Below are 27,489 nucleotides of genomic sequence, written 5' to 3' on the forward strand. Positions count from 1 at the left end.
CAACCCACTCCAGTGTTCTTGCCTGGTAAATCCCATGGACAGAGGAGACTGGCAGGCTACAGTCCACGGGGCCGGACACAACTTAGCGACTCAACAACAACAAACAAGGACTGGTGCTTTCTGTTGACGCGTATTTCAATACAATTATACAAAAACAATTTAGTTCAACATTTTGAGAATCACTGTATTATTTGAATTGGGGGAAAGATGCTAGGTAGCACTGATCCACTGAGCATACACTCTCTAATCCTAAGAAACTCACCTATTTTAGGTATCATAAACTGACTTCTGCAGAAAGTCCAGATGAAAACAATTTTACTGCATAAGAAATTATCTCCTTTATCATTCTTTGTGAGCCGCATGAAAGCAAGAACACGAACTTTTGTCCAGAACTAAATCTCCTTCAATAAATCAGAGGTTAACCGCCTCACTCAATCAACAGGCACTGTTTATTTTTCGGATATCCCGGAGGTATGAATCAAGAAGACAAAAGAATAAAAGTGAAACTATCAGGTCACTCTGGAAGGAAAAATATAAAGTTCCCCAATGAATGTGTTCCTTGAAAATATAAACCATTTCTCCTTAGCTTGGCGCTGTCATCCATCTCGGAAAAGGATGTTTTTACAATCAGAGCAGAAATATGACTGGCGCTCCTACATTTACATTTCTTTGTTGCAAAATGAATGTAACTTGTTCGGATTCCAGCAGTGGGAGAAAGCTGCAGAAGTCGCGGTTACTTTCCAAAGTGAAACCTAAAACCACCATCTCCGGTTCACAAAAGGCAGAATGAGTCACCGGAAGAGGCTACTTGCTTGCAAAACTCATTAAAGGCAATGCAGGCCTGAATGGACTTCCTGCACCAGTGAAAAGATCCCTGGCGTCAGGACAGCACCTCAAGGCTCCAACAAGCTGGGGGAGGGAGCCATCAGAAATCTGGGCCCAGCCCAGGGCTGCTGGTTCACACGCACTCTGGCTGCCCAGCCTGGTCGAGGGCACTGCCTCCTCCCAGCTGGGACCAGCAGACACGGCAATGAATGCCCAGGAAGGTGGCTGAGGCTAGCGGCTATGCATCGAAGGCTCAGGACACCTTGTGGCTCTGGCGAGCCGCTGTATTGGATTTCCAGAGGTCCTCTCTCAGCAACTCCCGTGGCCCTGACCCGGCTGGATTAAAGTAAAATGTCATGTGCATGCATGCTCAGTCGCTTCAGTGTGCCTGACTCTTTTTAGAGCCTGGAGAGCTCCTCGGTCCACAGGGTTCTCCAGGCAAGAATACCGGAGTGGGTTGCCATGTCCCTCCTCCCCGCAGGGGATCTTCCCAACCCAGGAATCGAACCCACGTCTCTTACGTCTCCTGCATTGGCAGGCGGGTTCTTTACCACTAGTGCCACCAGGGAAGCCCATAGATGTCGGGTAGAGCCAGGATCCGCCCCCCTTGACCCCTAGCTCTGTAGAAACAGGGCAGTGCTTTGTGCAGTTTCAAAAGGAGGCAGATGAATACGAAATGATGGCTGATGTGACAAAGCTCCCTGGAACAGCTGGTGACAACGACACTCCTGTTGGAAGGAGGAAGTCAGGTTCCAGAATTTAATTTTTTTTAATAATGCTGTGTAACCTGCCTCCACGCCTATTCTTCTGTCTTAGGATTGTATGAGGGCTGCCTGTGTTACGTTTTATAGGAAAGGTCACTCTGAGGCCCAGTGGTCACTGGCTGGTTGTCAGTGTTGCTCAACATCTGCTCAAAGGGCTGGTGCATCTGGTGGGGTGTGTCAGGGTTTGAAAACCAAGGTAGGAAGTATTTTAAATATTCAGGTGATTACAGCTGAATTATCAGGAAATGCAAGCTGCCGAACTGGTTTTCCCTTGCACGTGTGAGGGCTGTCTGCACAACCGAATGGAAATAGCATAGCCTAGTGGTTCCACAGAGGAGTGGGGACAGGCTCAAGACTGCAGTTTACATTCACTTTCCAGAAAAGCACGTACCATTTGAATTCAGGGTAGGACTAAATCTGTGATGTTCAGCTAAATGACAGTTTGTTTTTAAGATGCACAGGCATGAATTCTACAGATGAACTGCTTGGATCTGGGCTTCACAAGGAAATAACCTGGTACCCTGGGTGGCCATCTTTGGGGCCAATATTCTTGCATTTATTCCAAAAACATTTAGGCTGATGCAGGTAAACTGATAGGATGTCTCGGGCATGTCAACAATATGCAAAATCAGTGGGAATTTTGACGGTTTTCAAGTATCTGGGTGAACTCATTAAAGGTTTTGATTTGTTCAAAAAGTCCAAAAACTGCGGACAGTAGACCTGAGGCAAGGATACCTGTACTGTCTCTACTTTTACTTTACGTATATCATGCCACTTAGTGACTTTTTAAAAACCTTTTAATTTTAGATTAGAGTATAGCCAATTAGGGCTTCCCTAGTGGTTCAAACGGTAAAGAAGAATCTGCCTGTAATTCAGGAGACTTGGGTTTGATCCCTGGATCAGGAAGATTCCCTGGAGAAGGGAATGGCTACCCAACCCTGTATTCTTGGAGGAGGAGCCTGGGGGGCTACAGTCCCTGGGGTTGCAAAGAGTCGGACATGACTGAGCCACTAACACTTCCACTGTTCAAAGCCCATTAGCAGTGTTGTGATAGTTTCACGTGAACAGATCTAAACAACTTTCTGGCTAGGAGAGACTGGCCAGGCATTTTTTTATAGATAGCAGAGGGCCAGGCTAGAGCATGCCTGTGGAATGCAAACTAGATGATGCCGAGACCCGGAGCAGGCCTCCTCTGTCCGGCTGGCACCACAGCTACACCAACGTGGGCACTGTTCCTCGGCCCTCATCAGCCCAGGGCTTGGCACCAGGCAACCGAAGGCCACGCCTACAGCTTAGAGGCCACTGAAATGAGCCACATCCGGCAGTCCTCAGCAGCTCCCCTGGCCCTGCCTTTTTCGCAGAGACCCCAATAAAGGCTGTGTCCTCGGCTCTCCCCTCACTCTTCTGCCTCCTGACCACCGTGGGGGTTTTCCCATGCGGCCTCCCACTCTGAGAAGCTGGAAGTGTAATAAGCTTGGTTCTCCTGAGCTCTCCTGGGGCTGCACCTGACTGACGTCCCATACGAGAGCACAGAACACAGCCCGCCTGTGCAACAGCCACACGTTAAACATCGATTATGGGCCGAGTCCTGAGAGATACCCCACATACAGCATCTAGCACAATTCTCCCTGCTTCTAAGTCGCTCCCTTCAAGGTGAGATGAGCCCCGGGGAGCCCAGCCCTCTCCTATCTTCACCCTCTTTCCCTCCCAAGTGCACACAGAGGGTCAGGATTTCACCAAAGGCATCAGAAAAGGTGGGCTTTTTTTATTTCAATATTGAACAGTTCAAAGCTTTAAGGTTTTTGCTTTTTAAGTAGAAAATAAAATAGTATGCTTGATACCATACAACAGGAAATCAGTAACTTAATAACTTATCAAAAACTAAAATTCACACGCCTGGCTTTCAGGGAAGTCTTTCATTGGTCTCATTTATTACAATATATACTAGCTCTGCATCCAGGACAATGCAATCAAGGATTACAGTGATTTTTTTATCATTGTACCAGCATATACAAATACAGATCATGTGTTGTAAATAAAATATATTTAAAATGGCGATCCCAAACCTAAAATGGAAAAGGGAATTCTCTTTGAAGTTATCATCATTTTCCCCAGTGTACCCGGGATGTACATTTTTCTCCATCACGTGTGATGAACATTTGATGACCTGTCACTATGGAGGGATCCGTTTCCATGGGGCAGCTTTGAAATGTGTGGTCCAAACACAGCATCCTAGCCCGTGGCCATGGGGTCACAGAGTTTTGGGTGTGTGAACATTGATTAAACTAGCACACACATGCGAGTGTTTCCCAGGCACAAATCTGATTTTCCAAAGCCCACAAGGTAGATGTGAAAGTTACAGCCTCTCCGGGGTGGTCACGCTCTGATTTTGACACAAACCTGACGCTGCAACTTTCTGGAAGGTGCACTCTGTTTCAGAGGGCAGTGGTGTGGAAGCTTAGGGTACACCCAAGTTACATGCTCTCAACGGCTGGTCATCCTAATGAAGGGCACTCACCACGAGGGACAGGTGACCCAGGGCCAAGGCCAAATTCCTCCCAGGGCAAGGGAGAAACTGGGCCAGCCTCTGCAGACCTGTGAGCTGATACTCGGTTCAGAGCAGTTAAAATTCACCCCAAAATACCCTTGAAACAGAAAGAATGAGTGCAGCCTCCGAACGTCACTAATGAGCAAGCCCAAGGTAAGGCAGGATTATTTTAAATTGTTTTTAATGCCTCCAAAACAGGGATCTGCACATGTGGATCATGCTTCCGTGCAAATCTGCGATTAGCTACGCACAGGCGCTGGTGTTTCCTGTGTGGCCACATGGACCATCAGGAGGGCATCCATTGCAGCAAAGCCCACCAATTACAAGAAAGGATTTTCTTTCATAGAAAGAGTAGAGTTGCCTCAGCTGTTCCACTGTTTGCCTCCTATGACTCTAACCATGCGATTTAAATAGGAGAGCATTTCAATCAATGGAGTAAAACACTCTTTAAAAAAAAATAATAGCTCAAAAAGTAAAGCGAAATCTTTCACCAAAATAATTTTTTCACTTTTCAAATTATTCTCTCCAGGAGCCAATTTAATAAACAAGTAAAAGATCATCTTCTACCAGCTTGAAGAATGTCATTCAAATAATTGCTGACCCACTTGCCCTTAATCTGAGTGGGAAAAGCGAAGGGAAATAAAAAGTATTACTCATAAATTCCAAAAGAAAGTCAGCGTGGTGAGGATTACAGAATAAGGCTCTTTGGATGATCTAACACGTATATCTTTTTAATGTATTACTGACAGTTATAATAGATTATGGCTAAAATGCTTATTAACAGTAACCCCAGAGTAAAGTAATAAATAACACTATCTACAAAGAATATATAATTTAACTTTTACAAACTGCTTTTCTTAAAACCAACCAGTTTCTGTTGAGAGCTCAAGAAAGAAAGCGACACCATCACCGTTTGGCATAAGCTCTGTTCGAGCCCCCATTTTCAGCAGCACCTTGCAGGCTAGGTTGCTGGCAGAGTGTCAAACTAATTCGAAATACTGCCTTGATAGTTATTTCCTATAATCTGAACTTAAGGCATTGCAGAGTCACAGGGAGCTAGCCAAAGCACATTCTACATAAAATGTCTGCCACGGATGCGTTAAGGCATAAACATTCCAGCCTCGTGCCGCAAAAAATGGGGGGAAATGTGCCAGTTTATATAAGTTAGCTTTAACTGGAAGAATGAGAGAACTTAGCCAAACATTTGACCGGTCAGCAAACACCGCAAAGGGACATCCGCAAGGTCAAGGCCCAGCACGGGGAGGTCTGGAGTCCCTCCCGAGACCTCAGATCCAGCTCACAGGACCCTGCACAGCCCTCCCGCCGTGCGCAGCAGCCATGGCACCAAACCACCACGTGGCAATGTGTCCACCACTCTCCCGGAAGTCCTGCATACTTGGCACCCCTCCCTGGATCTCGTCATCCCAAGGACCCCCGGGGTTCACAACCCATCTTGCACACTAACCACTCCCGGCCTGGACTGGGCTGCGGAGGGCAGCGGGGCACGGCCTCCACACCAGGGGTTAGCCGATGCCCCCGCCAGGGACAGACACCCTTCGCAAGTTACTTAGAAATGACAACCCCAGAGTTGGGGCGGGGAGGGAAAACCTCCTCCTCGGTCCTCTATGCTCTTAAGCAAATGACTGCACGTCCCCAAACCTATCCTTTAATGGGAGTGCCCAGTCTTCACAGGATGTCAGGAGGGGGTGGCCAGGAACCTTCTAGGCTGATGCAGAATGAACATCCTGGTTTTCAAAGGGTGGCGGTGGCTCTCTCCAAAAGGTGAAGTTACTGAAGGTGTCCGAGCAGGGGAAGTCAGAAGAGTGGCTCCTTTTCAGCAAGGGGAAGACGTGGTCGACAACTTCGCAGAGTCTCACATACCTGGAAGGAGAAGGGACTGCATCACCACCTGGACACGGGGGACACCTGCACGCAGCCCACGCTGCGCCTGGGCGTCAGGGGGAACCCACGAGCCCGCAGAGGGGACCACGTGATTAACGCAAGGGAGGCTGTTCTAGAATAGTCCCTCGCTAACTTATAGGAAAAGCAGAGGGTCTGCCCACCAAGGAAGAGTCAGAGACGGCCCCGTGGGGCAGGCGGGTGCGACCCGACCTGATTCGAAGGACAGAGCAGAAGTGAAGACTGGAAGCTATCAGTAGGGCAAATACACAGACATGTCACCCGCCTGGGAGGTGGGGAACCACAGAAAAGAAACGTCTCCTGGGCGTCACCCGGAGGCTGAACACTGTGCAGTGAAAGGGCGCTGGGCCCCGGGGCTGAGACTCAGATTCGACCTTCAGCTCTGCCACTGAGGGCTTCCCTGGCGGCTCAGACAGTAGAGAATCTGCAGACTCGGGTTTGATCCCTGGGTCGGGAAGATCCCCTGGAAACAGGAATGGCTACCCACTCCAGTATCCTTGTCACTGATGAACTATGCCGTCTCCGACAAGCAGTTTCATCTAAGCCGTAACTTCCTCAACTGGAAAGGCAGAAGATGAAAACTGTACAGTGTACATGCGAGGATTAAATTAAATGACGTATGCACAGTAAAATAATGGGAACCGACGCTCCATAAATGTAACAATTAATCATTGACATTGTAAAATAGTTTGCCTTGGCTAATTATTAGTCTCAGGGGAAAAAAGCCCTAGTTGGCATAAGGATCATGAGACCTGGGATCTACTCCTGTCTTACTGCTGTGGGACCCTGGGCAGGTGTCTTGCCCTCTCTGGGCTTCAGGTCCTTCTAGAATGTGGACACGGGCCTCATCGGTGTTTCTCAATGCTCCCTGTAATGCTCTCTCACTCTATTTTCTGTGTATTCCCAAAGAGACATTGCATATTAGTTTCTGTGGCCTAGAACTACAAAGAGAAAGTTGCATATTGAAAACGCATTTTCAGACCTCTGGGCTCCAACCAGAAACTATGATGAGCCCAGGCCTCCTTGCATGTTCCCAGAGCCTTCCCTGACAGTCCCCAGGTCCCTCTCCAGTTCCAATCTGCTAAGAACCAGAAAGGGCTTTTGAAATCCAAACTCCAGAAATTCACATTTCTGAGACATAAAACAACTTTTAAATAAGGGTGACTGTGTGTATTTAACAAAGGACTTAAAGAGAAACATTGTACTTACACAAAATGGAGAAAATCTCTCTTAACAAGCGAGAATTGTGTCTTTCCCAAGGATTGAAACAAAATTTTAAAATACTTCCTGGCTTGGAGACCTGTTTGTTTGAGTTCTGTGACTCGGGGAGGCAGCCCCTCCCTGCCAGGGGGCAGCTCACATTCATCATCAGGGTTCAGCGGCACCAGACCCAAACCCAGTCCGTCCATGCCTCTCTCGGGCCAACCCTCCTCACCAGGTCTGCTTCAGAGCAAGCGGCCCCGAAGCACTGCTGGCCATAAAGGCCAAGAAAGAAAGCGCTGAAGCCCCCCACCTGGGGTGGGCTCCTGACTTCTCAGAGACAACATGCCAGCTCCCTAGGGACAAGCACCTGCTGGGCTCCAATGCCAGGGTTCCGAGCTCAGATACAGGATTCCAAGCTCAGGACACCAGCCTGGCACCCGAGCTCCGAGCCAGAGAAAAGCGTGTGCTTTCCTGGGGAAGGAGGGCTGCTCTCCCACGGGAACAGCCGTCATCTCCTGGTCCAGGTAGAAGGTGACATCATTCTTTGCCAACATGTAAAGTTTTCTCCCACAAGGCGTGGGCACAGCGTGCATGTGGGCTCCTGGGCCAACCTGCAGAGCTGCGGGAGTCCCCCTTTCCACGCCCCTCATGACGAGACTTGCCCCTTGGCTGCTGGCTGGGCAGAAACCTATTTCCGGGTAACGTTTCATTTGACTTCTTTTGACCCTAAATGGAAATCCGCTGTCTCCTCGAGACCAGGAACCACTCTCATGGGTGAGCGGGGAGGGGAAGGGAACTGAGACACTGTTGGGGTGGGGGGGCCCCCACTGAGAACTCCGGAGGGGGAGGAACTGCACAGAGAGGGGGAGGAAAGAAGAGTTCCTGCTGTCATGGGCTCCCAAGGCCATGCCCAGCACTGCCTCCAGTTCCCAGGGATTGGACGAGGGTCCTGGCTTCCTGGCTCCACCCTCCCCTTGCCCTTCCATACCCTAAGAACTCCTTAGGTCTGGCCTGGCCTGGGGGAGGGAGGCTTAGGGGGCAGCCCCTAGAGCACCTCTAACCTGCAACCGTCCTATTTAGGCTGGATTAGACTCCAACAGGTAAAAGGACCATCTTGAAAATGAACATCTGCTTGAGGAGAACCTAGATCTCTAATTTACCAAAAAAACAATCCTTGGGAAGCTGCTGGACCCAAACTCCCCGTCTAACTCCTCCATATGAGGAAGGCCCCGCAGGCCCCCTAGTGTGGCCTAGGCCAGGGCAGCTTTCCAGATCTCCAGCGACCAGGCCAACAGGGGTACAACCTCTAATACAGACAAGGCAGGATGACATCTGTCTGCCCAACGTCACCCACTGACAGGTGACGTCACCCAGTGGGCACAGCTGAGGACACGTGATCCACTTGAAGCAGTTAAGAACCCAAAGCAAGACACATCCAAGTCAAGAAGGGCCCCAGCCAGCCAGGCGGCCTCCCTGCAGACAGTAACCCTGTTGGGCCCACGGCCTCGGGGAGGAAGGGCTTTGGCCAAAAATATGAGAGGAACTCATAGTCACACGGTGATGTTTCCGGCAAGAATATCATTACAGGTCAGGATGTGAAGGGCTATATACGTTCCTCATCTTTAAATATAGCTTCTCATGATATTTTACTTTGGTTACATTTCTCATTCATATTCTAGGCTTTCAAAGCAAATTTGGCAAATCTCAGCCAGTAGTTTTCAAATTCATGCCATTCTACTCTGTAGCAGCATCTAATTACGCATTTAAATATTTAGCCCAGAGGTGGTTGTTACAGCAGCAAGAGTCATCGTTCACTTGCTAAGTCCTGTCCAACCTTTGTGACTTAATGGTCTGCAGTATGTACACCAGGCTCCTCTGTCCTCCACGATCTCCTGGAATTTCCTCAAACTCAGGTCCATTGAGTTGGTGATGCTATCTAAGCATCTCATCCTCTGTCGCCCTCTTCTCCTTTTGCCTTCAATCTTGCCCAGCATCACCGTCTTTTCCAATGAATCAGCTCTTCACATCAGGTGGCCAAAGTATTGGAGCTTCAGCTTTAGTACCAGTCCTTCCAATGAATATTCAGGGTTGATTTCCTTTAGGACTGACTGGTTTGATCTCCTTGCTGTCCAAGGGACTAGTCTTCTCCAGCGAAAATGCGAAAGCATCAATTCTTTGGTGCTCAGCCTTCTTTATGGTCCAACTCTCACATCTGTATATCACTACTGGAAAAACCATAGCTTAGACTGTATGGACCTTTGTTGGCAAAGTGATGTCAATGCTTCTTAATACAGGGTCTGGGTTTGTCACAGCTTTTCTTCCAAGGAGAAAGCATCCTTTAATTTCATGGCTGCAGTCACTGTCTGCAGTGATTTTGGAGCCCAAGCCACTGTTTCCACTTTTTCCCCTTCTATGTGCCCTGAAGTGATGGATCTGATTTAATTCAGGTTGTCCAAAACTTAGGTTCTGGACAAAATCTGAGAAATTAAAATAATTTTTCTTTGTAGGACTTAAGGATTAAAATGTAGGTAGCCAAAGGATTAGAAAGGTATACTGTTAACTGTAAAACGTCACTCCAAGGTCATTGACAATGACAGTGATACTCACGAGGAGATGTTGGTCTTGGCATGTTCCTGCACGAGCTCTCCTTTGGGGTTCACCGTGAATATCCTGTTCAGAGACACTCCCACTTGCTTGTACGAGTACACATCCTATATTTGGACAAGTGTTAATTAATCAGAAGAAGAGTTCATGGTATATACAAATACATGATTTTTCAGATTTGATACAAATACAAAGGTAGAAAGGGCAGACCTTGGGGATACAGCAGATTCAGATCCAGATGCCATAAACAAGCCAGTAAAGCCAATCGCATAAATGTTTCGGTTTCGTGGTGTACATAAAAGTGAGGTTTACACTATACTGTACTCTGTTAAGTGTGCAACAACTTTATGTCTCTAAAAAAAATGTGCATACCTTAATTAAAAACTACTGCTGAATTGACAAATATACACTAGTATGTATAAGACAGATAGCTAGTGGGAAGCTGCCATGTAGCACAGGGAGCTCAGCTTGGTGCTCTGTGATGACCTAGAGGGGTGAGAGAGACAAGGCTCGAGAGGGACAGGATATATGTATACTTGGAGCCGATTCACGTTGTTGTACAGTGAAAACTAACACAACATTGTAAAGCAATTATCCTCCAATTTCAAAAAAAAGCTATGATAAAAAAAACGCACTGTTGAAAAATGCCAACCATCATTTTTGAAAGCACCATTGAGCTTTCAGTGAATCCTAGTTGTCACATAAGAGATCACTGATCCCAGATCAGCACAACATATAAAATCATGAAAAAGCTTGAAATAGTGCAAGAATTACCAAAGTGTGACACAGGGACAGAAAGTGAGCAAATGCTGTTGGGAAAATTGTACCAACAGGCCCACTTGATGCAGGGTGTTTCAACTTTGTTTGCTGAAACGCAAACTTTCAACTTGGCAAAAAAAAAAAAAGTGCATTACCTGCAAAGCACAATAAAACAAGCTCCAGCTGTATTACAGAACTTTCATTAAACCAGAACAATACCTCTAAGTAGAGTCAAGAAATAATATCTCTGGATGTGAAATCAGTAAGTCAGTTGTGCTCTATGGGCCTCAGTTCACTCATCTGTTGAAGAGCCGAGTTAAAAAATCAACCACCTACCATATCCCTTGCAAGTCTAACAACTTTCCTTAAGGTTCTTCACTCACCCATTTTCTTGGGCATGAGTTTCAAAAACAGGAGAATTTGATCATTAGGAAGTCCCAACTATATTCTCTAATATGCTGAACTTTCCAGCCAATGCGGGTGGTATGCACAAAATCTCAAAGTATGACTCTTGCCATAGAAAACAATAGCATTCGCATAAGACACTGAATTCACCTCTGTGCTCTGTGGTTTCGTGGTTCCCTTCCTATAGAAAGGCTCTAATCCTATTTAACGTTCTTGTTTTGCTAATTTAGCACATAATCTGGACTGTCAAGTTTCTAGTTTCAAATTTCAAGCTGAAACCCACAAGCCCACCTTCAAAGAAAACTAGAGGCCGTGAAATGAAGATGCTGTCCTTGCCTTCAGATGCAGGCAAGTGGATCTTTAGCAGCTATGTCTAGGAAGAGGAGGGTCTGGCCTTACAGTGGCCAGCCTTTCAGATGATGGCCATTAGAACAGTCAGTAATTTCAAGAGCTCGGATATGTCCAACTACTACTTACAGCTGGTCGGTTTCCAAAAGCAGCATAGAAGGGTTCTGTGTTCGGGAAAAACAGGTTTTTGATGTCTGTCAAACACTGGACTTTAAACTTCTCTGGCTTCTTTTCGATCACTTCCCTGTTAAAACAAATTGATAAAATAATGGGTCAGCGCAAGCCTATTAAGAATTCATTAGCATCAAACTGTTTTTAATCGTCAAAGATGCTGGGATACTGAGTACATTCATATCTTTGGAAATTAAATATGTGTAAGTCAGTTAAGCCGTCCCAGGAAAGCATAGACAGAAAGTGAATCCGCACTTTCAAGTCTGCCCACAAAGAAAATGCCCTGGAGCAGTGACTTTGCTGAAGACCTCAACCAATCATCCAAAGAACTAAGAATTCCCGGGCACAGAAGAGAGAGCCTCTTCACTCTCTTCATAAGGCCAACAGGACCTCAGAAACCAAACCTAAAGAGGTGAAGTAGGTGGAAAGGACGGTCGGTGCAAAGGTTCTAAATAAGCGAAGAACCTCACTGCCATAGACTAGGGAAGACCTAAATAAATGAAGAAACAAACCATCTAACTGAACTGAAGATTCAATATTATAATGATATTAACTCTCTATTGGTCTATAAAGTGAAAGTGAAGTTGCTCAGTTATGTCCAACTCTCTGTGACCCCATGGACAGTACAGCCTACCAGGTTCCTCTGTCCATGGGATTTTCCAGGCAAGAGTACTGGAGTGGGTTGCCATTTCCTTCTCCAGGGGATCTTCCTGAGTCAGGGATTGAACCCGGGTCTCCCGCATTGCAGGCAGACGCTTTACCATCTGAGCCACCAGGGAAGCCATCTATTGGTCTATAGATTCCCTGTAATTTCAATTAAACTCACACCAGGTTGTTGTTTGTATGTTTTTACAGAGCGTGACTTGAATAACACAGATGAATAAAGGCCAGAAATGGAGGCTCACATTTATGGGCCCTCGATTTATGACCCTGATGACAAGTCTGAGCAGAGGAAAAGGGTAGCCTTTTCAGCAAATGGAGTTGAGGCAACTGAACAGCCATAGAGGAAAAAAAAAAAATGGACACCCTACTGCACTCTGTGTACAAAACTCAATTCCTGGTGAATTACAGATGTCGGTGTGAAAAAACAACACTTTTAGATAAAATATGGGAGACTTTCCTTGGGCCCACAGTCAGAGAAGGTTTTGTTAATGCACAGAAGGTACAAACTACAAGAGGAAATGATCTGTCCAACTGCACGAAACTCAGATTTATGTTCATCAGAAGCCATAAGCTGGAGAAAGATTCTTGTAGTACTCATAATAAAGGCCACATCTATAGATCTATAGAATCTGTAAGACTCTTACAAATTAGAAGGAAAACAAGGGAAAGACATGAACAGGCACTTCGCAGAAGATGACACCCAAATGGCCCAGAAACATACGAAGACATCTCTTTCCCACCAGACTAGCAGAAATGTAAACAGCTGACAGTGGGTAGGCAAGAAAGGAAAGCTGATGGGAGGAATATCCAGCACCGTTTGCTGTTGGTGCACAAATTGTTTCAACCACTCTGGACAACAACAAGCCGTGATTTAAGAAAGCCAAGCATGTGCATGCTCTGTGGCCCAGGGACCCCGCTCTTGAGAGTCCCTAAGAGTGGAGAACCACAAGTGGCTCGAGCACCCACCAACAGAAGACTGGGTAAACAGGCGGGGCAGAGTCCAACCACGGGACCTACAGAAGCTAAGACGAGCCGGTGACGGCCACTTCCAGTGATCCTGGAGACATAGTATAGAGCAGTAAAAACAAGCTCCGGAGGACGCACATTTGTTTACATCAAGTTCACAAATGTGCACAATTAAACATACTGGTTAGGATTACATGTATTTGTACTGACTACTTAGAGGAACAGGGAGGGATGAACACAAAATCCAGGGAGAAGGGTTACTGTTCCTGCCCAGGGATGAGGGATGAGAGCAAACAGAACCTGGGGCATAATGGTTTATCCTCTGGCTTTACTTGAGTCTGGGGGCCCGCTAGTGTTCACTGTTGGATTACTGGATGATCTCAAAGGTCCCTTTCAGCTTGCATGCAGAAATACTGTACATATATATGTGTGTGTGTGTATACAGTATGTGTGTGTGTGTTAGTCACTCAGTCGTGTCAGACTCTTTGTGACCCTATGGACTGTAGCCCACCAGGGTCCTCTGTCCATGGGATTCTCCAGGCAAGAATACTGGAGTGGATAGCCATCTCCTTCTCCAAGGGCTCTTCCCAACCCAGGGATTGAACCCGGTCTCCTGCATTGCAGGCAGATTCTTTACCATTTGAGCCACAGGGGAAGCTCATATACAGTATGTGTGTATATGCACACACACTGCACATATTTTAGAACTCTTCTTCTGCAGCTAAACAAAATGTAATTTAGATGATGATGGTGATGACAGTGATGAATGGTGATCGTGATGGTGATGATAATGGAGCCCCAAACTGAGTATCAGAAGACCCAGGGGCTGGTCTTGGCTCTGCATGGACTTCTGTGGACTCTAGAATCCTCCTTAGCACTGTAAGGGCCTCACTGTTGACATCTAGGACTCTTATAGACACATGAGTGGCTATATGAGTCTCAAACTTTAATCCACCGTGGGACACGGCCCTGGGCCCCCAGCTCCAGGGAAGCTGCTGTTTTCCTGTGCCCACCCCAGGAGGCCAGACTTAGTTTGGCTTGGTTGTCCTGAATGCGGGCATGAAGGCGAAGGGAGGAGGGTCATCGGAAAATGGGCTGGTGGCGGTCTGTAAAAACAAAATGGTGTGACCAGGGCTCAGGGAGTCCCAGGCCAGGTGGTGGTGGTGGCTACAGAGAGGCCACTTAACCCAGCCTAGGTCCCTGATCAGACAGGAAAGAAGCACATGGATTCTCAGAGTTGCTAAGACACAGACCAGAAGTGCAAGGTTTGGGGCAGGGGCAGCTCCCCACAAAGGAGGGCAGCATGTGCCAAGGCTCAAAGCAGAGACCACCTCTCTGGACAATGGAGACTGCGTTCAGGAGCCAGAGAGAATGAGACGGGCGAGGAAGACAAGGCAGGTGGCGGAGAGCCTGTGATGCCAAGCTTGCGGCTGCCGTGGCTTTTTTCCCAAGGGCCATGATGGGCTGACAGAAGAAGCTGAGGGTTGTGGGGTCAGACCTGCCCTTGAGGATGAACCCTCCAGTGGCCAGCATGGAGTGGAGGTATTGGTGGGCAGGATGAATAAGCAGGACAGGTCCAGAGCTGGCCCACAGGTGTGGGGTTGGGGGTTGGGGGGGTAGGCAGGCCGAGCCTCACCTGTGCAGGGCGGAGAAGAGGCTGCTCGGGCTGAGCAGCAGCGGGCCCTGGGGCAGCACCGTGCCACGCTCGTTGACCCAGTGCAGGTAGCCCCGCGTCATGTCTGCCATGCCAATGGCCCGCGCCGAGCAGTATAGAAACTTGTACCCGTTTCTGAAAGAGAGACAAAACGTTTGCCGTGAAGGGCATCACACACTGGAGCCATTTTGGGTGCACAAACCCTGATCCGTATCTGCTCCGTGAAGATGGGCCCGGCTGTAATTCCCAAGCGAGAGGCCACCTCCTCTAAAATCTCATTTTCAACTGAACTTCATTTCCTGTCATTACTGAAGCACCTTCCTGGCCTCACTTGGTTTAATCCTCATGGATACCTCACTCCTTCCACTCTACTGTTAGGGAAATTGAGGCTGGAGGCACCAAACTGGCCAACCTACCTGCACTGGGATCATTCATATCTTTCCATCTGGCTGGTCACCTGTATCCTTTATAACCCTGATAAAATAAACATGTGAATGTGTTTCCTCGAGTCTTGTGAGCCATCGTCAGCTCTGAGGAGGGGGTGTGGGACCCTCATTTTGTACTCAAGTCAGGCAGAAGTGTGAGTAAGCTGGGGACCTACCACCTATAACTGGTGTCTGAATTTGGGGCAGCCTTGGGGGAATAAGTCCTTAACCTGTGGGGTCTATACCAACTAGGTAGTGACAGAATTAAATTGTCAGATACCCACTGGTATCTGCAGAGAATTGCATGATTGCTTGTGAAAAACAGATCACATGGGAATATTCTTCTGTTAAATATTTAGTAGAAATGAATTTCCCTTTTTTTGAGACTTTGAAAACCTACGAGTCTAAAAAGAGATGTGGTATAAATATTAAATAAATGCCAAATTCAATGCCTTACTATAAAGACAGAATATAAGATACATACCACTAAGACTTTCTGTATTGATGACATGTTTAAATATTTTAATGTATTGGATTAAATATATTTTAAAAAATTTAAACATCATCTATGGGCTTCCCTGGTGGCCCAGTGGTAAAGAGCCTGCCTGCCAATGCAGGAGACACAGCAGACGTGGGTTTAATGCCTGAGTCAGGAAGATCCCCTGGAGGAGGGCATGGCAACCCACCCCAGTATTCTTGCCTAGAGAATCCCATGGACAGAGGAGCTTGGCCACAGTCTATAGGGTAGCAAGGAGCTGTACACAATTGAAGCGATTTAGCACAGTACAACGTAAACTACCCACGTCCCATCCCACTTACTGCTCCACTTTGACTGTTTCATAGTGGCCAAAGAACCTGCCTCAAGATTTTCCTAGTAACGTGTTCTTTAAAACCAAGAAACAGGAAAGAGTTACAATACAGAGAATCTACAAACACCAGCTTATCCGGAGTACAGAAATATATCTGAAAATCAAGCAACCTTTTTAAGTACACATCTTTGTATCCGAGCTAATTAATGTAATTTTTTTTTTGTTAATCACTATTTCTGTATACAGGTCTTCACATCAAAGTCCTAAAAGCTGCCACCTGCAGGGGTCTGAAATGCTCATTTTATTCGAGCCTTGATTTGCAAATGCTCTTCATGGCTGGATCATGCCACTGGCTGTCCTCGCTGGCTGGCCTTGCCAAGCGAGTGTTTTGCTTCAAAGGCTGTTTCTAAACTTAGCTGGAAAACCAGCTCCAGGATGTCCTAACCAGAGGAACACCTGTTAGTGGCAACAGGGATCACCTTTCCAGAGCCTTCACCCCCAGAAGAGCCACGTGAAAGACCAGGTGTCCCCATCACTCGCTCGGGGGGTAGGCAGCACCCCACACAGCATCCGGCACAGTCCCTGGCGCACAGTGGGGTTTGGCTGTGAGATCTTCAGGGCTCTCACGGAGCACTGGTTTGAACAAAACACCCTCTTGTGACTTTAATCGCACAACCCAGTGGCATAGCACAGCTGGCCTCACAAAGACCTAGGGGATCGTGCAAGCCGCTTTCTCACTTTAGAGAGGAGGGCACTACAGCTGGGCTCAGGAGACGGATAGGAGGGTCTACAGGGAGCCGACGGCCCCTTGAGCCCAGGTCCACAACTCCCTCCCACTCGCCACACCCCTCCCTTCCGGGCAGGCGGTGATGATGACGCAGTAACCTGAGGGGAAAGACAAGAACCGCTGTGGAAGGAGAAAGATTCTAATGAGTCTGCTAATGATCGCTTCCCATCCTCACCATCCTGACTTCAGAGGATGCATTCCTCAGGCCATAGATGAACTAATTTATCTATGGAAACACAGGAAGCAGTCACTCTCGCTAAGTCACGGAGGCACTGATTTGGTTACATGAATATCACAATATTTATCAAGCAACACAAGAAATTAGAACAATTATTGTCCATTCTCTAATCCTCCTTGGCTCAATGATCTAGATATTTTAGGAGTCAGTCCTTTTCTTTCCTTCCACTTATCAAACACGTATATTTGAATGAGGGAGTCTTCCGATCTCTTCCATTTGTATCTGCTAGAGTTCTTTTTAATCAATAACCAAATCAGCTTTTTAAAATCGATAACCAGGCAAGCTTTATATCCTCTCTGTGAACAAGGTAATAATCAACCTGACAGCTTATTTCTCATGGACTGACTTACTCAAGTTATTACACCTGGCAAAAAAAATAAAAATTGCCTTCATTTTCTGTTGTTTCCAGGTAAACGGTTATCTGCAACTGGTCTTTCCATTAGAAAAATACTGCAGAGTGTAAAATGTAGGAGGGACCCAAACTCAAAGAAAGCAGAAATTCAAGAGCAATCAGTCCAAAACCCCGCAAGTAAATGGCCTCTGCTCCCTGGTACTCTGCATGCTGAACATTTCTCTGAACCCATCTCTGAGTAACCACAAACGTGACATCAACAGAAACGACCTCCCAACCTTTGCCAGTTCTCAATCCCTGTACTTTTCCCAGTTGTGGCTACCTAAGACCTGCAGGAGGTGGCGTGTGAGATGCTGCTTGGATGGGGATTTTCTCTAACCAGCTACAAAAGTCGATGCCACGTCCAGCCTGAGTGAGTACTCCATGATGGCACCTGGGCCACCAAGACAGGGCGAGCCCTTGGGTACCAGGGAGGCCGGGGGAGGAGGACACAGAGCTGCCCGAGTATCGATTCTGGCCTGGAGAGGCTTTGTGAGAAACCACGGGGTCTGAGCCAGGCATTACAGGCAGGAAACCTGTGAGAGGCAAACATCAGAGGTAAAGGCCCTCCAAGCAGGAGCCATCAGGTGAGGAAAAGTGGGAAGATGGGAAAACGAAGGATGCGGTGGGGAAGTCAGACTAGGGTCGAGCAAGAAGTTATGGGGCAAAGCCACAGAAATCAGGAACTAGCAGAAGCCTGACCCAGCACTGCTGGGTTTGAGAGCCATACAGAGGGGCCTGCACTTGCTTGTGTCCAGAGCCCCTGAAGGCCATGCCCAAGCTGAGTGAGGGTCCGAACGTCACTGGTGTAACCCTGTGGGTGCCAACGAGGACACGCATCAAACTTGGTGAACGAGTTAAGTGTCAGGTTCCTTACTCTCAATTGCAACCAAAATGAAAACACCACAAGTCCTCTGTAACTGTCAGATCCTCATCCACAGATCGGATTCATTCTAAACTAGCTAATCAAACAAAAGAATGATCAGGCATTCTTTGGTAAGCTACTCAACTTTCATTATTCAAGAAGATAACTTTTGTAGGAAAACCTAAGAGGAACACAAATCAATACCAAAAAAAAAAGCATCAGCACCCTTTTTTTTTTTTTTTTTAACATTACAGTAAGAACAGGAATAGATTTATGTTCCAAAATCCAGAATCAGCCAGGCTGGGAGCTACTCAATATCCTGACCCACAGGGGTTTCTTTGGAATAAAAAATAGAGACAGTTTTCAGTGTCAGGCTAGTCAAGACAGTTCACAAGTGCATTAATCTTCAAGGCAAAGAGCCAGCCATGGGGAGGCTGCGGGAGACTCCAGTCCACAGAGAGATGGAAGAAGTGGGACTAAGCGCCTGCCAGTGTGGGGGAGGGAAACCCCAAGGGCTCTGACCCTGGAGATGAACCAGAGCAGAAGCAACGGACGGGGAGCTGGGCTGACCAGGACTCCAGGGGGTTCTGCCTGGTAGCAGCTATGGGAATACGGACCAATCGTTTTAACTCTCTAAGCTTAGAAATGACAATATTTGCTTCTCAGAATTACTGTAAGAATGAAGTGACACACGTGCCCAGTGCTTGAGAGCAACTCAAGATGCACGATCTCATCCTGATGTCCCGGGTACAGGCCCCTCGGTGGAGTGCTCCCCGGACCAGGTGGACGAGACGGGCCCTGCAGGCTGGCCCACAAACCTGCTTGGAATTGGGACCGTTTTTAGCCTAAAATACATCTTGTGGCCAACGTCAGACTACCATGTCCCCACCTGACTGTGAACGTCGACCCGACCCCTGAAGCTGGCTGCCACCATCTTCCCTCCCCATCAATTTTCAATATCCCGACCACTTCCTTTCTTGCCTTTTGGTACTGAATTCAAATGCGGAGCTGGCAGGCTTCCACCGTGTGCTCCACCACCACCCCCGCCAACTCTCCCTGGCTGAGGGTGCGCCTGTCTGTGTAAGCCACACCAGCAAGAAAGGTTACGTGTGCAGACTGCCGCATGTTCCCCAGCTGTGGACTTACTGGCTCACTTTATGGTACAGCTTGGCGATGCCCTGGTGGGTCCAATCCTTCCCCAGGGTGGGCAAAATGTGCCCGAGAGTATCTGATCTGAATAAAGACAGAGAACAGAAAAATTAAATGACGAGGGCACTGCGTGAACTGCAGTGCCTACTGTCTAGCACAGGGAACTACAGTGGATACCCTGTGACAAACCACAATGGAAGAGAGTATGGAAATACGTACAGCTGAGCCCCTTTGCTGTACAGAAGAAATTAACACAACACTGTAAATCAACTACACTTCAATAAAATCTTTTTTTAAAAAAAGAGAAAGGCGGGCATCACTAAAGGAAGAAAAAAGTTCACTCTGATTCACTGCACCAGAGAAGCCTCATTAAAAATGCAAGTGAGATATACGACTTGCTCTCTGGACAGAAACCCTGAGACTGAGCAACGATGTCAGGGAGCCACTGCCCCAGAGGGAAGAGATCCCCAAGCCCCCACTGCAGCTGTTTAATTCAAGGAGCCCCAGAAACTGAACTACATGAGCCCCAATCGGCCCCAGCAAGAGGAGCCAACGCACCTCCAGGCCCAGGGCCCACAGCCCCAGAGTAGGTGGACTCAGACTTACCTAGTGATGGTCCCATCAATGTCAGAGATGACCACCTTGTCGTCCCAGTTCCACAAGTAGATGGTGCCTTCGCAGCGGCACGTGCCCTGGTACTGCGTGGTGACACTGAACACCACGTCGTTCGGGCCGTTCTTCAACTTCAGGCTTTTCTGAAAGACAGGAGCTCTGTGTCCACTGGAGGGTGAGGCCCGGGGGGGACACGTGGTTTCTGTTCCACGAGAAACCAGATCTGGACTTTATTTTTTTTTTTAATCACCACCCCAGGCCACCATACAATTCTATCCCTGCCTTGCTCTCGATGAGGATGGTTCTTTCCAGGACTTGGGCAACCTGAACCCCAGCCCTCCTCACAGGCCCACGTGTAGGGCAGCTGTGACACATCCCCCAGGGGCAGGTGACAGGCACTGGGGTTCACTACAGGAAATCACAACCCCAGACCGGGATGTACTTCCTTGGCCACGGCTGAGCGTAAAGGGTCATGACCAGAGAAACAAGTCTAAGCCAAGTGCGGAACTACAATCCCCACACCAGTCATGAGTATGGATGATGACCCACACAGACTGGAAGAAAGCAGTCTCAGTTATCAAGCACGTCTCAGGTCCAGAAGCACAGAGGCCAGGTTCCAGGAAATCACTCCAGCTTCTGAAAGCAGAAGCCCCTTTTGGGGGTTCTGAATCTCTGCACCAGGGCCCTCAGGTGCCAGCCAGTTGGCGGCCAGAGTCCAGGTCAACCCCGGCACTGCTGGACAGGGCCCCTGCCACCCAGCTGCTGCACTAGGACCGCAGGCTGCAGGGGTCTGGCCTGTCCCTTCTCTTTTCCCATAAAACAGCATCATGGCTAGGCCCGGCCACCACGAACTCTTGGGACAGCTGAACGGAGACACCCGCTCACTGTCTGCTCATGGGAAACAGGGTCCAGGCCTGACTCATCCTGGTGGTACAGATGCACAGAAGAGGACACCGTGGTCAGGGTGGCCCCCTGCTACCAGTAGCTCTCGGAACCCATCACAAGTGTGGGGGAGTGGGGTAGCCGGAGCTTCCCCCGATTCAGGAGAGGCAGCTGACCTAACAAACATCTCCGGGAAAGTGGAAACAGCCCCGTGACATGTGGTCTATCCATCATTTACACCTCGAGACAAACACCCTCAGGCTACCCTCCTCCAACACTTGAGACCAGGGAGCCTCCAGGGCAGACACAGGGGAGCGCAGCTGGACAGGAGGCACCGAAATGGGGGGGATGTGAGCCCAAGGAGGATGGGAACCAGTACTGGGCCAGAAAAGGTGCTCGGGGCTGACTCAGGGTGGGGGGAACCCAGTCCATGGAACCCGCCGAGCACGGGTGGCAGGAGCCAGGCCAGAACCCACGTCTCAGCGGAGGGAGGAAAGGGCCCTCACCAGCTGCTCTGACGTGAGGCGCAGGGTCTTCTTGTAGCTGACGCTGGACAACAGGGGGAGGTGGCTTGTGCTGGACGGCTTGGCGGCTGCATGCTCCTCATCACTAGAGGATGACTCATGCTTTATTCTGGAACACACAGTGATGTAACCACCAATTAGGAAGTCCATCTGGGCAGCCATTAAACACGCATTAGGCAGGAATCGATGACGGAGTGCTGTCCCTGGGGCGGTCACTTAGCAGATGCCGTCACTAATCCCATTCATGAGGCTCCTGCATTATTCACCCGGGGCCGCCACTCCTCATTCAGGTGCCTGCTTGCTGGCATCATCACTCTATTTTAAACCGAGAGGCTCCCCCCGTCCTCCCTGCAGCCTTGGAGGATGCCTGTGTTCTCTCTTCCCCCATCCCAGGCTGCCAGCCAGGCCAATCACAAGGGGCCCAAATATTTCCTACACGTCCAAGCCCATTCGTTTCCTCCAAACACACAATTCCAAATAACGAGGTCACTCTAAGGACTTACAAACGGGTGCCAGGGAAGCCAAGGAAGACCCCCCCCAACTCTCCTCCAGAACCCCTCAGCAGGCTGCCCCTGGAACACAAGCCACACCTCATTCGTCTGCACACAAGTCAAGCTCCGGACCCCTCCACATGGGGGGTGGAAGGGAGAAGGGCCTGGGAGGTGCAGGTGGGGAGCAGGCTCATTTTCTTCAAATAACCTGTATAAAGCATGTCAGCAAATAACTGCTCCCTGGATTCAAATTCTGCTATGACACCACCCCCAATCTATAGACCTGCTTCCCAGGACCATCTTCTTTAAAAATGCCTTAACACCAAAGTGCTTCCTAAACGTCTGTCAGGCTAAAGGGTGACGGCTGAGTGATCTGGAACAAACCGGTCCCGAGGCCCCGGGTGTGCACTTCCCCATAAAGCCTCCTGCTCAGCACATCCCTTTATGCAAAACTCCAGCTTCTCCTGGTGTCTCAGGGGGTTCTCGCCTGGTCCTCAGCATCCTGGCCTTCCCCCTTGCCTCCCCACCCCTTCTATCAGAAAATGGCCGGGTGTTTCCTCTGCAGCTCGTTGCTTTCTTGCCCCACGTGTTCATTCCAGAAGCAGTTCCTACAATCCAACAGCACCCTGAACTAGGGAGATGCAAGGGAAGGCCCGTTACCCTGCTTCTGTGTGGTTTCTCCCAGCTCTTTCCCCGCCCAGAATGAGCTACCCCTCCCCAGGGCCCTGCTCTCCACCTTACAAGGGGTGGCCCCCGGTGGGCAGTGGGCTGGTGGACTGGAGCTCAGGCCACCAATGCTTCTAGGCACCGTGCCAGGTGTGGAAGTGAAAGTGGAAGTGTTAGTCACTCAGTCGTGTCCCACTCTTTGCGACCCCGTGTACTGTAGCCCGCCAGGGTGCCCTCTGTCCATGGGATTCTCCAGGCAAGAATACTGGAGTGGGTTGCCATGCCCTCCTCCAGGGGATCTTCCCGACCCAGGGATCAAAGTGCCAGGTGTGGGGATACAGCAAACAGCCTGGCCCCGGCTCCCTGGGGCCTTTTGTCTGAATAATCACAACAGAGCAGGACAAGGGCTGCATTAGGAGGACAGAGGGTGTCCTGGGAGTGGCTGGACCAGAGGCCCCGGGGCAGAGAACATCCCAGGTTTTGGCTGGACTGGAGGCCCTGGAGCTGTGCGGATCAACCACAGCTGAAGTCCCAGACTTGGCCATCACGGGGTCACAGCCATGGTGAATGAGGGTGGGGACAGGTAGCTATGTCCACGGAGACAGAGCACGCAGGGTAGAATCCTGACTGGTCCATGGCAGGGCTAAGCCACATGTAGACAAATCAATGTCCGTGACACCGAGGACGGGTTCCTGGTAGAGTAGAGACCTGGGAAGCCCAGGTTTGAACCGCAGGAACTTCAAGCTGTGTTTTCCTGTTCAGACTATTTTCTCTCTGGCTTGATTTCCTCATCTTAAAGCAAAGGGAAGCAAATAGCATCCCATGCAGCAAGAGATCCCAGGAGCCAGCAGATAACAGACAGATACGCATCCCAGGAAAAGCCTCACAACCACAGAATTCCTCCCCGGGCTTCCGTGGCTCATCTGTAAAATGACTCAAAAGCCCCTCTCCATCCCAACCCTTGCCGATTCTAAGAGCGATGCTGACCCTTCTGAACCAACAGCCTAGAGGTTTCAGACAGACAGGTACACGTGGTCCTGGAGCCAAAGCAGCCTGAACAGAGCCCGGGTGGGAACCTAGGACAGGCAGCTACAGGCCCCTTGTTGAATCGGGTAATGTTCATGTTCCATGCAGACAGTTCGGAGGGAAATGAGATCCAAACGTGAACCGGAGCTCTCAGTGACTACAGACTGACATGAGCCACTGCTGGCGATGTGCAAGCCAAGAGGGTGAGCTCTCAGCTCCATCTGCCGCTTTAAGACAAAACCCCAAACCCCTCGATCGGTGCAGCAAGCCTCATTTGAGGGAGCACAGGAAGGAAAACACAGAGACAGAAACTGAGACAGGAGCCGTACACCTGAGCTGGCAGTGCCGGCTGGGGGCGAGGTCGTGTGCCCCTTGGACCTGGCCGCCCCCGCCCCCTCCTCTTGCAATGGTCCCTAATGTCACTGGCTTTGCGCTATCTGTGAGAAGCGACAGGCAAAAAACCAAAAGGCCTCATCTCACTCCAGTATCCGTGTTCAGCCAAGGAGCTGTGCACAACACTGAAGTTCGCACTTGTCAGCGTACAGGTTCCGATGGTATTTTAATGACTTGCATGGTGACAAGCTGTTTGCTCAATTACGAGACTTCAAGGACTGTTCTGCCAATCACAAGTCTGTCAATTAGGAGAGCACTCCAACATTTTTTTTCCCTAGGCAATTGCATGAATCTAATTAGCAGATGAGGATGCCAGTAAAATGAAAAGATGCATACTGCTCAGGAGAACTTCCTAAGAAGGCTTTTCAAAATCTCAAATCCTTTTCGCCAAGAGTCAGTTCTTCATTTCTCAGGTTTTGTAAAGAAGTATACGTAGCATGACTAACTCAGAGTGGTCAATAGTCTATTTCTACCTAACTGGGCAAAGCGTTTGTGTCAACACTTGAATAGGATCCTATCAGTTCAGTTCAGTCGCTCAGTCGTGTCAGACTCCTTGAGACCCCAAGGACTGCAGCACACCAGGCTTCCTGTCCACTGCCAACTCCCAGAGCTTGCTCAAACTCATGTCCATTGAGTCAGTGATGCCATCTAACCATCTCATCCTCTGTTGTCCTCTTCTCCTCCCACCTTCAATCTTTCCCAGCATCAGGGTCTTTTCAAATGAGTCAGTTCTTTGCATCAGGTGGCCAAAGCAGATCGTATCAGATACTAAGAAAATCCAAAACGCTTTAGACAAACTATCAGCTGATCTCCCAACTGGGGAAGAGCAGCAGAAGTGACCTGCTGCTAGGCACAGCCTCGGCCCACTCCACGGCCTCCAGGAGCCACCACACTGCTGCTGGAAGGAAGAATACAGACCCTATACCAGCCGCTGTTGTGTTCAATCCCTCCTTTTAAATCTCTCTGAGCCCCTGGCCTGCTGTTCCCAGGTCTGAGACTGGCATATCGCAGGCTGGACTTGGCTGACATCCTGTGTTTGGCTCGTACTGCGCTGTATAATTTTAAAACACTTGCAACTGCACAGTTAGGACAAGCCTGAGTCCTACAGAGCCACCCTCCTGATGCAGGCACAGCCCGCGTGGCCCTCTTTGGTTTCACACTCTGAACCTCCTTTCCCATGAAGCTGTGAGCTCAGCTTTGATGAGCCAACTTGTACGGGTTGTGTGTCAGTCGCCTGCCCATTTCCAAGATGACGGAAGAAACACCGAGGGGCTGATGATTTGCCAAAGATTAGAGAGAGTCCCGGCTCGCGCTGCCTCTTGTGCTTGGAAACTACTGTGGGACAGAGAGGTTCTCAAAATGTTCCCTGCATTTCCAGTGCAGCAGTTTTAACTGCTGGGTTAAACTGCTTGGGACAGAAGGGTGGCATCTCTGCTCCTGTCTCCTTGCCTGGGCTTCTCTCGGCATGGACATCATTCTTGTTCCTTAGCTCAGATTCAGAAGGAAATTGCCCAAAGCCAGGACTCCAAGCCAGATCTGCTTGACTCCAAAGCCTGCTGTGTACAGCCTGCTGCTTCAAACAACTACTTACCAAAAACCCACTGACTTCCTATCTGGTTACCGCCTTACCTGCTCAGGACTGTGCACTCTTAGCCCAAGCTCCATCTTGAACACACCTGCCCTCTCCCTTCCAGACTCACTCAAGGTACCCTCAGAGTTCCAGGTCGGGGGACTTCCCTGGTGGTCCGATGGCTAAGACTCCGTGCTCCCAATGCAGGGGGCCAGTGTTTAATCCCTGATCAGGGAACTAGATCCCACATGCCGCAACTAAGAGTTCACATGGCACAATTAAAAAAAAAGATCCCGCATGCCAAAAATGAAGACCAAAATTCAGCATGCTGCAACCAAGACCCAGTGCAGCCAAATAAATAAATAAAATATATTTTTTAAAATTCTGGGTCAGGAAGGTATCCAGATAATCATGCTGGAAAGCCCCTCCCCAGAGAATGAGCCAGAGACAGAGGGTGAAGAATGGAAAAGAAACACACAAGCGCATCAACCTTTCTCCCTTCTCCAGGGCAGACCTGCACGGGGGCGGGTGGGAAGGGGCCGTGCCGGGCACCATCGGAAGGAACAGAAACAGTGTCCTCCAAAAACAGCCCAGCTGAGAGCCAGCCCCGCCATGCAGTTTTATCCGGTCCTACACACTCTTCTCACACAGAGGACAATAAAGAAATCAGACTGTCTCCTTCGTGACACCTACATGCGTTTCTAGTTCCAACAATGAATTCTAGAAATGACATCGTTTCATATACAGAGCTATGGCCAGGAAGCCAAGGACTGGACAGCTAAGCCTGCCTTCCCCAGGAAACAATAGGTTGGGAAAATCTCATTGGCTCAGTGACAGTACACTTAAGGCATGCCTACTCTGAGTCAGGCACTGGCTTGGCCTCCGAGGTATAAAAGGATGGAGGTAGGCAGCTGGCCTTCAATGAATATGTCAGAATTTTCTGCCTGTAAATAAGAAATGCAATCCTGGTTCTCTTAAGCACAGGAATACTATAAGGGTGAGGTCATCAGTAAAGTTATTATAATATATCAGATCACTCAATATTGATAGAATAACACCATCAAATTAGTGGCTGATGGCACTGTCCTCAGAGGAGTTACCCTCAAATCCCATAGCATCAAAACAAAAACACATAACAAGCAGGTTACCCTGAAGATAAAATACTACTAATGTGGATAAGTATTATCAAATTCTAATGTCTGCTAGGCCAAGTTAATATCAATCCCTATCAATATTTAACATAATAAGTCCTAGTATGTGACTGAACCATAGAGAAAGGCAAGCTCCTGCGAAAGGGGCACTTTTCACATCATCCCCATATCACCCATACCATTATTTATCACCACAGCCCTTGTTATTACCTTCTGCAGACTGAGGGCTATCACGTTCCAAGACCATGAGGAATGCTCTTGTGACATTATCTCATTTACTTTGGAAAGTCAGTATCTATGGAGTGTTTCCATTTGATTTATGAGAAGATCAATTTCAGTAAATTACTCCAGGTCACTGAGTAAATGACAGAGCACCAGGCCTGCAACCGAGATCTGTCTAAATTCAAGGCCCAAGCTAATGCAGTGAACCGTATCAGCATCTGTGGGGCGTGTGCCTTGACTTTGGACACAGACAGGGGCTACAACACCCCAAGATGACTGGCGCTGTACCTGGTGGCCATGCCCAGCTGTGACGGCTGCTCCCCGGTGCTGTGGCTCTTTCCCGCCAGGCACTGCTCTGGCTTACTTTCCTGGAGAAGAAGACGACAGAGAATCATGGACGCAGCAAAGGGAAACCACCTGCGTGACAGCAGGTGTTCCCTGAGGGGCTCCCTGAAGTC

General features: G+C 48.9%; 1 protein-coding gene across 8 annotated transcripts in view; it reads right to left on the minus strand.

Moving 5' to 3' along the window:
- Positions 1 to 3,325: 3,325 nt before the first annotated feature.
- The window catches only part of LPIN1 (lipin 1), a 130,238-nt gene continuing 106,074 nt past the window's right edge, over positions 3,326 to 27,489 (minus strand). For 6 of the 8 annotated variants that reach the window (XM_024998903.2, XM_024998901.2, XM_024998902.2 and 3 more), the window contains 8 exons: positions 27,320 to 27,399; positions 21,495 to 21,621; positions 20,101 to 20,249; positions 19,492 to 19,578; positions 14,813 to 14,965; positions 11,506 to 11,620; positions 9,868 to 9,971; positions 3,335 to 6,018 (listed from right to left, as the gene is read on the minus strand). In XM_024998903.2, the coding sequence (XP_024854671.1) occupies positions 5,859 to 6,018; positions 9,868 to 9,971; positions 11,506 to 11,620; positions 14,813 to 14,965; positions 19,492 to 19,578; positions 20,101 to 20,249; positions 21,495 to 21,621; positions 27,320 to 27,399 (975 nt within the window). In that variant the 3' untranslated portion in view covers positions 3,335 to 5,858. Of the gene's footprint in view, positions 6,019 to 9,867; positions 9,972 to 11,505; positions 11,621 to 14,812; positions 14,966 to 19,491; positions 19,579 to 20,100; positions 20,250 to 21,494; positions 21,622 to 27,319; positions 27,400 to 27,489 lie in introns of all 8 variants that reach the window. The other 2 variants (NM_001206156.3, XM_059891363.1) reach the window with 2 other exon arrangements.

This window comes from Bos taurus, chromosome 11 (genome assembly GCF_002263795.3).
Source record: "Bos taurus isolate L1 Dominette 01449 registration number 42190680 breed Hereford chromosome 11, ARS-UCD2.0, whole genome shotgun sequence".
Classification (NCBI taxonomy): Eukaryota; Metazoa; Chordata; class Mammalia; order Artiodactyla; family Bovidae; genus Bos; species Bos taurus.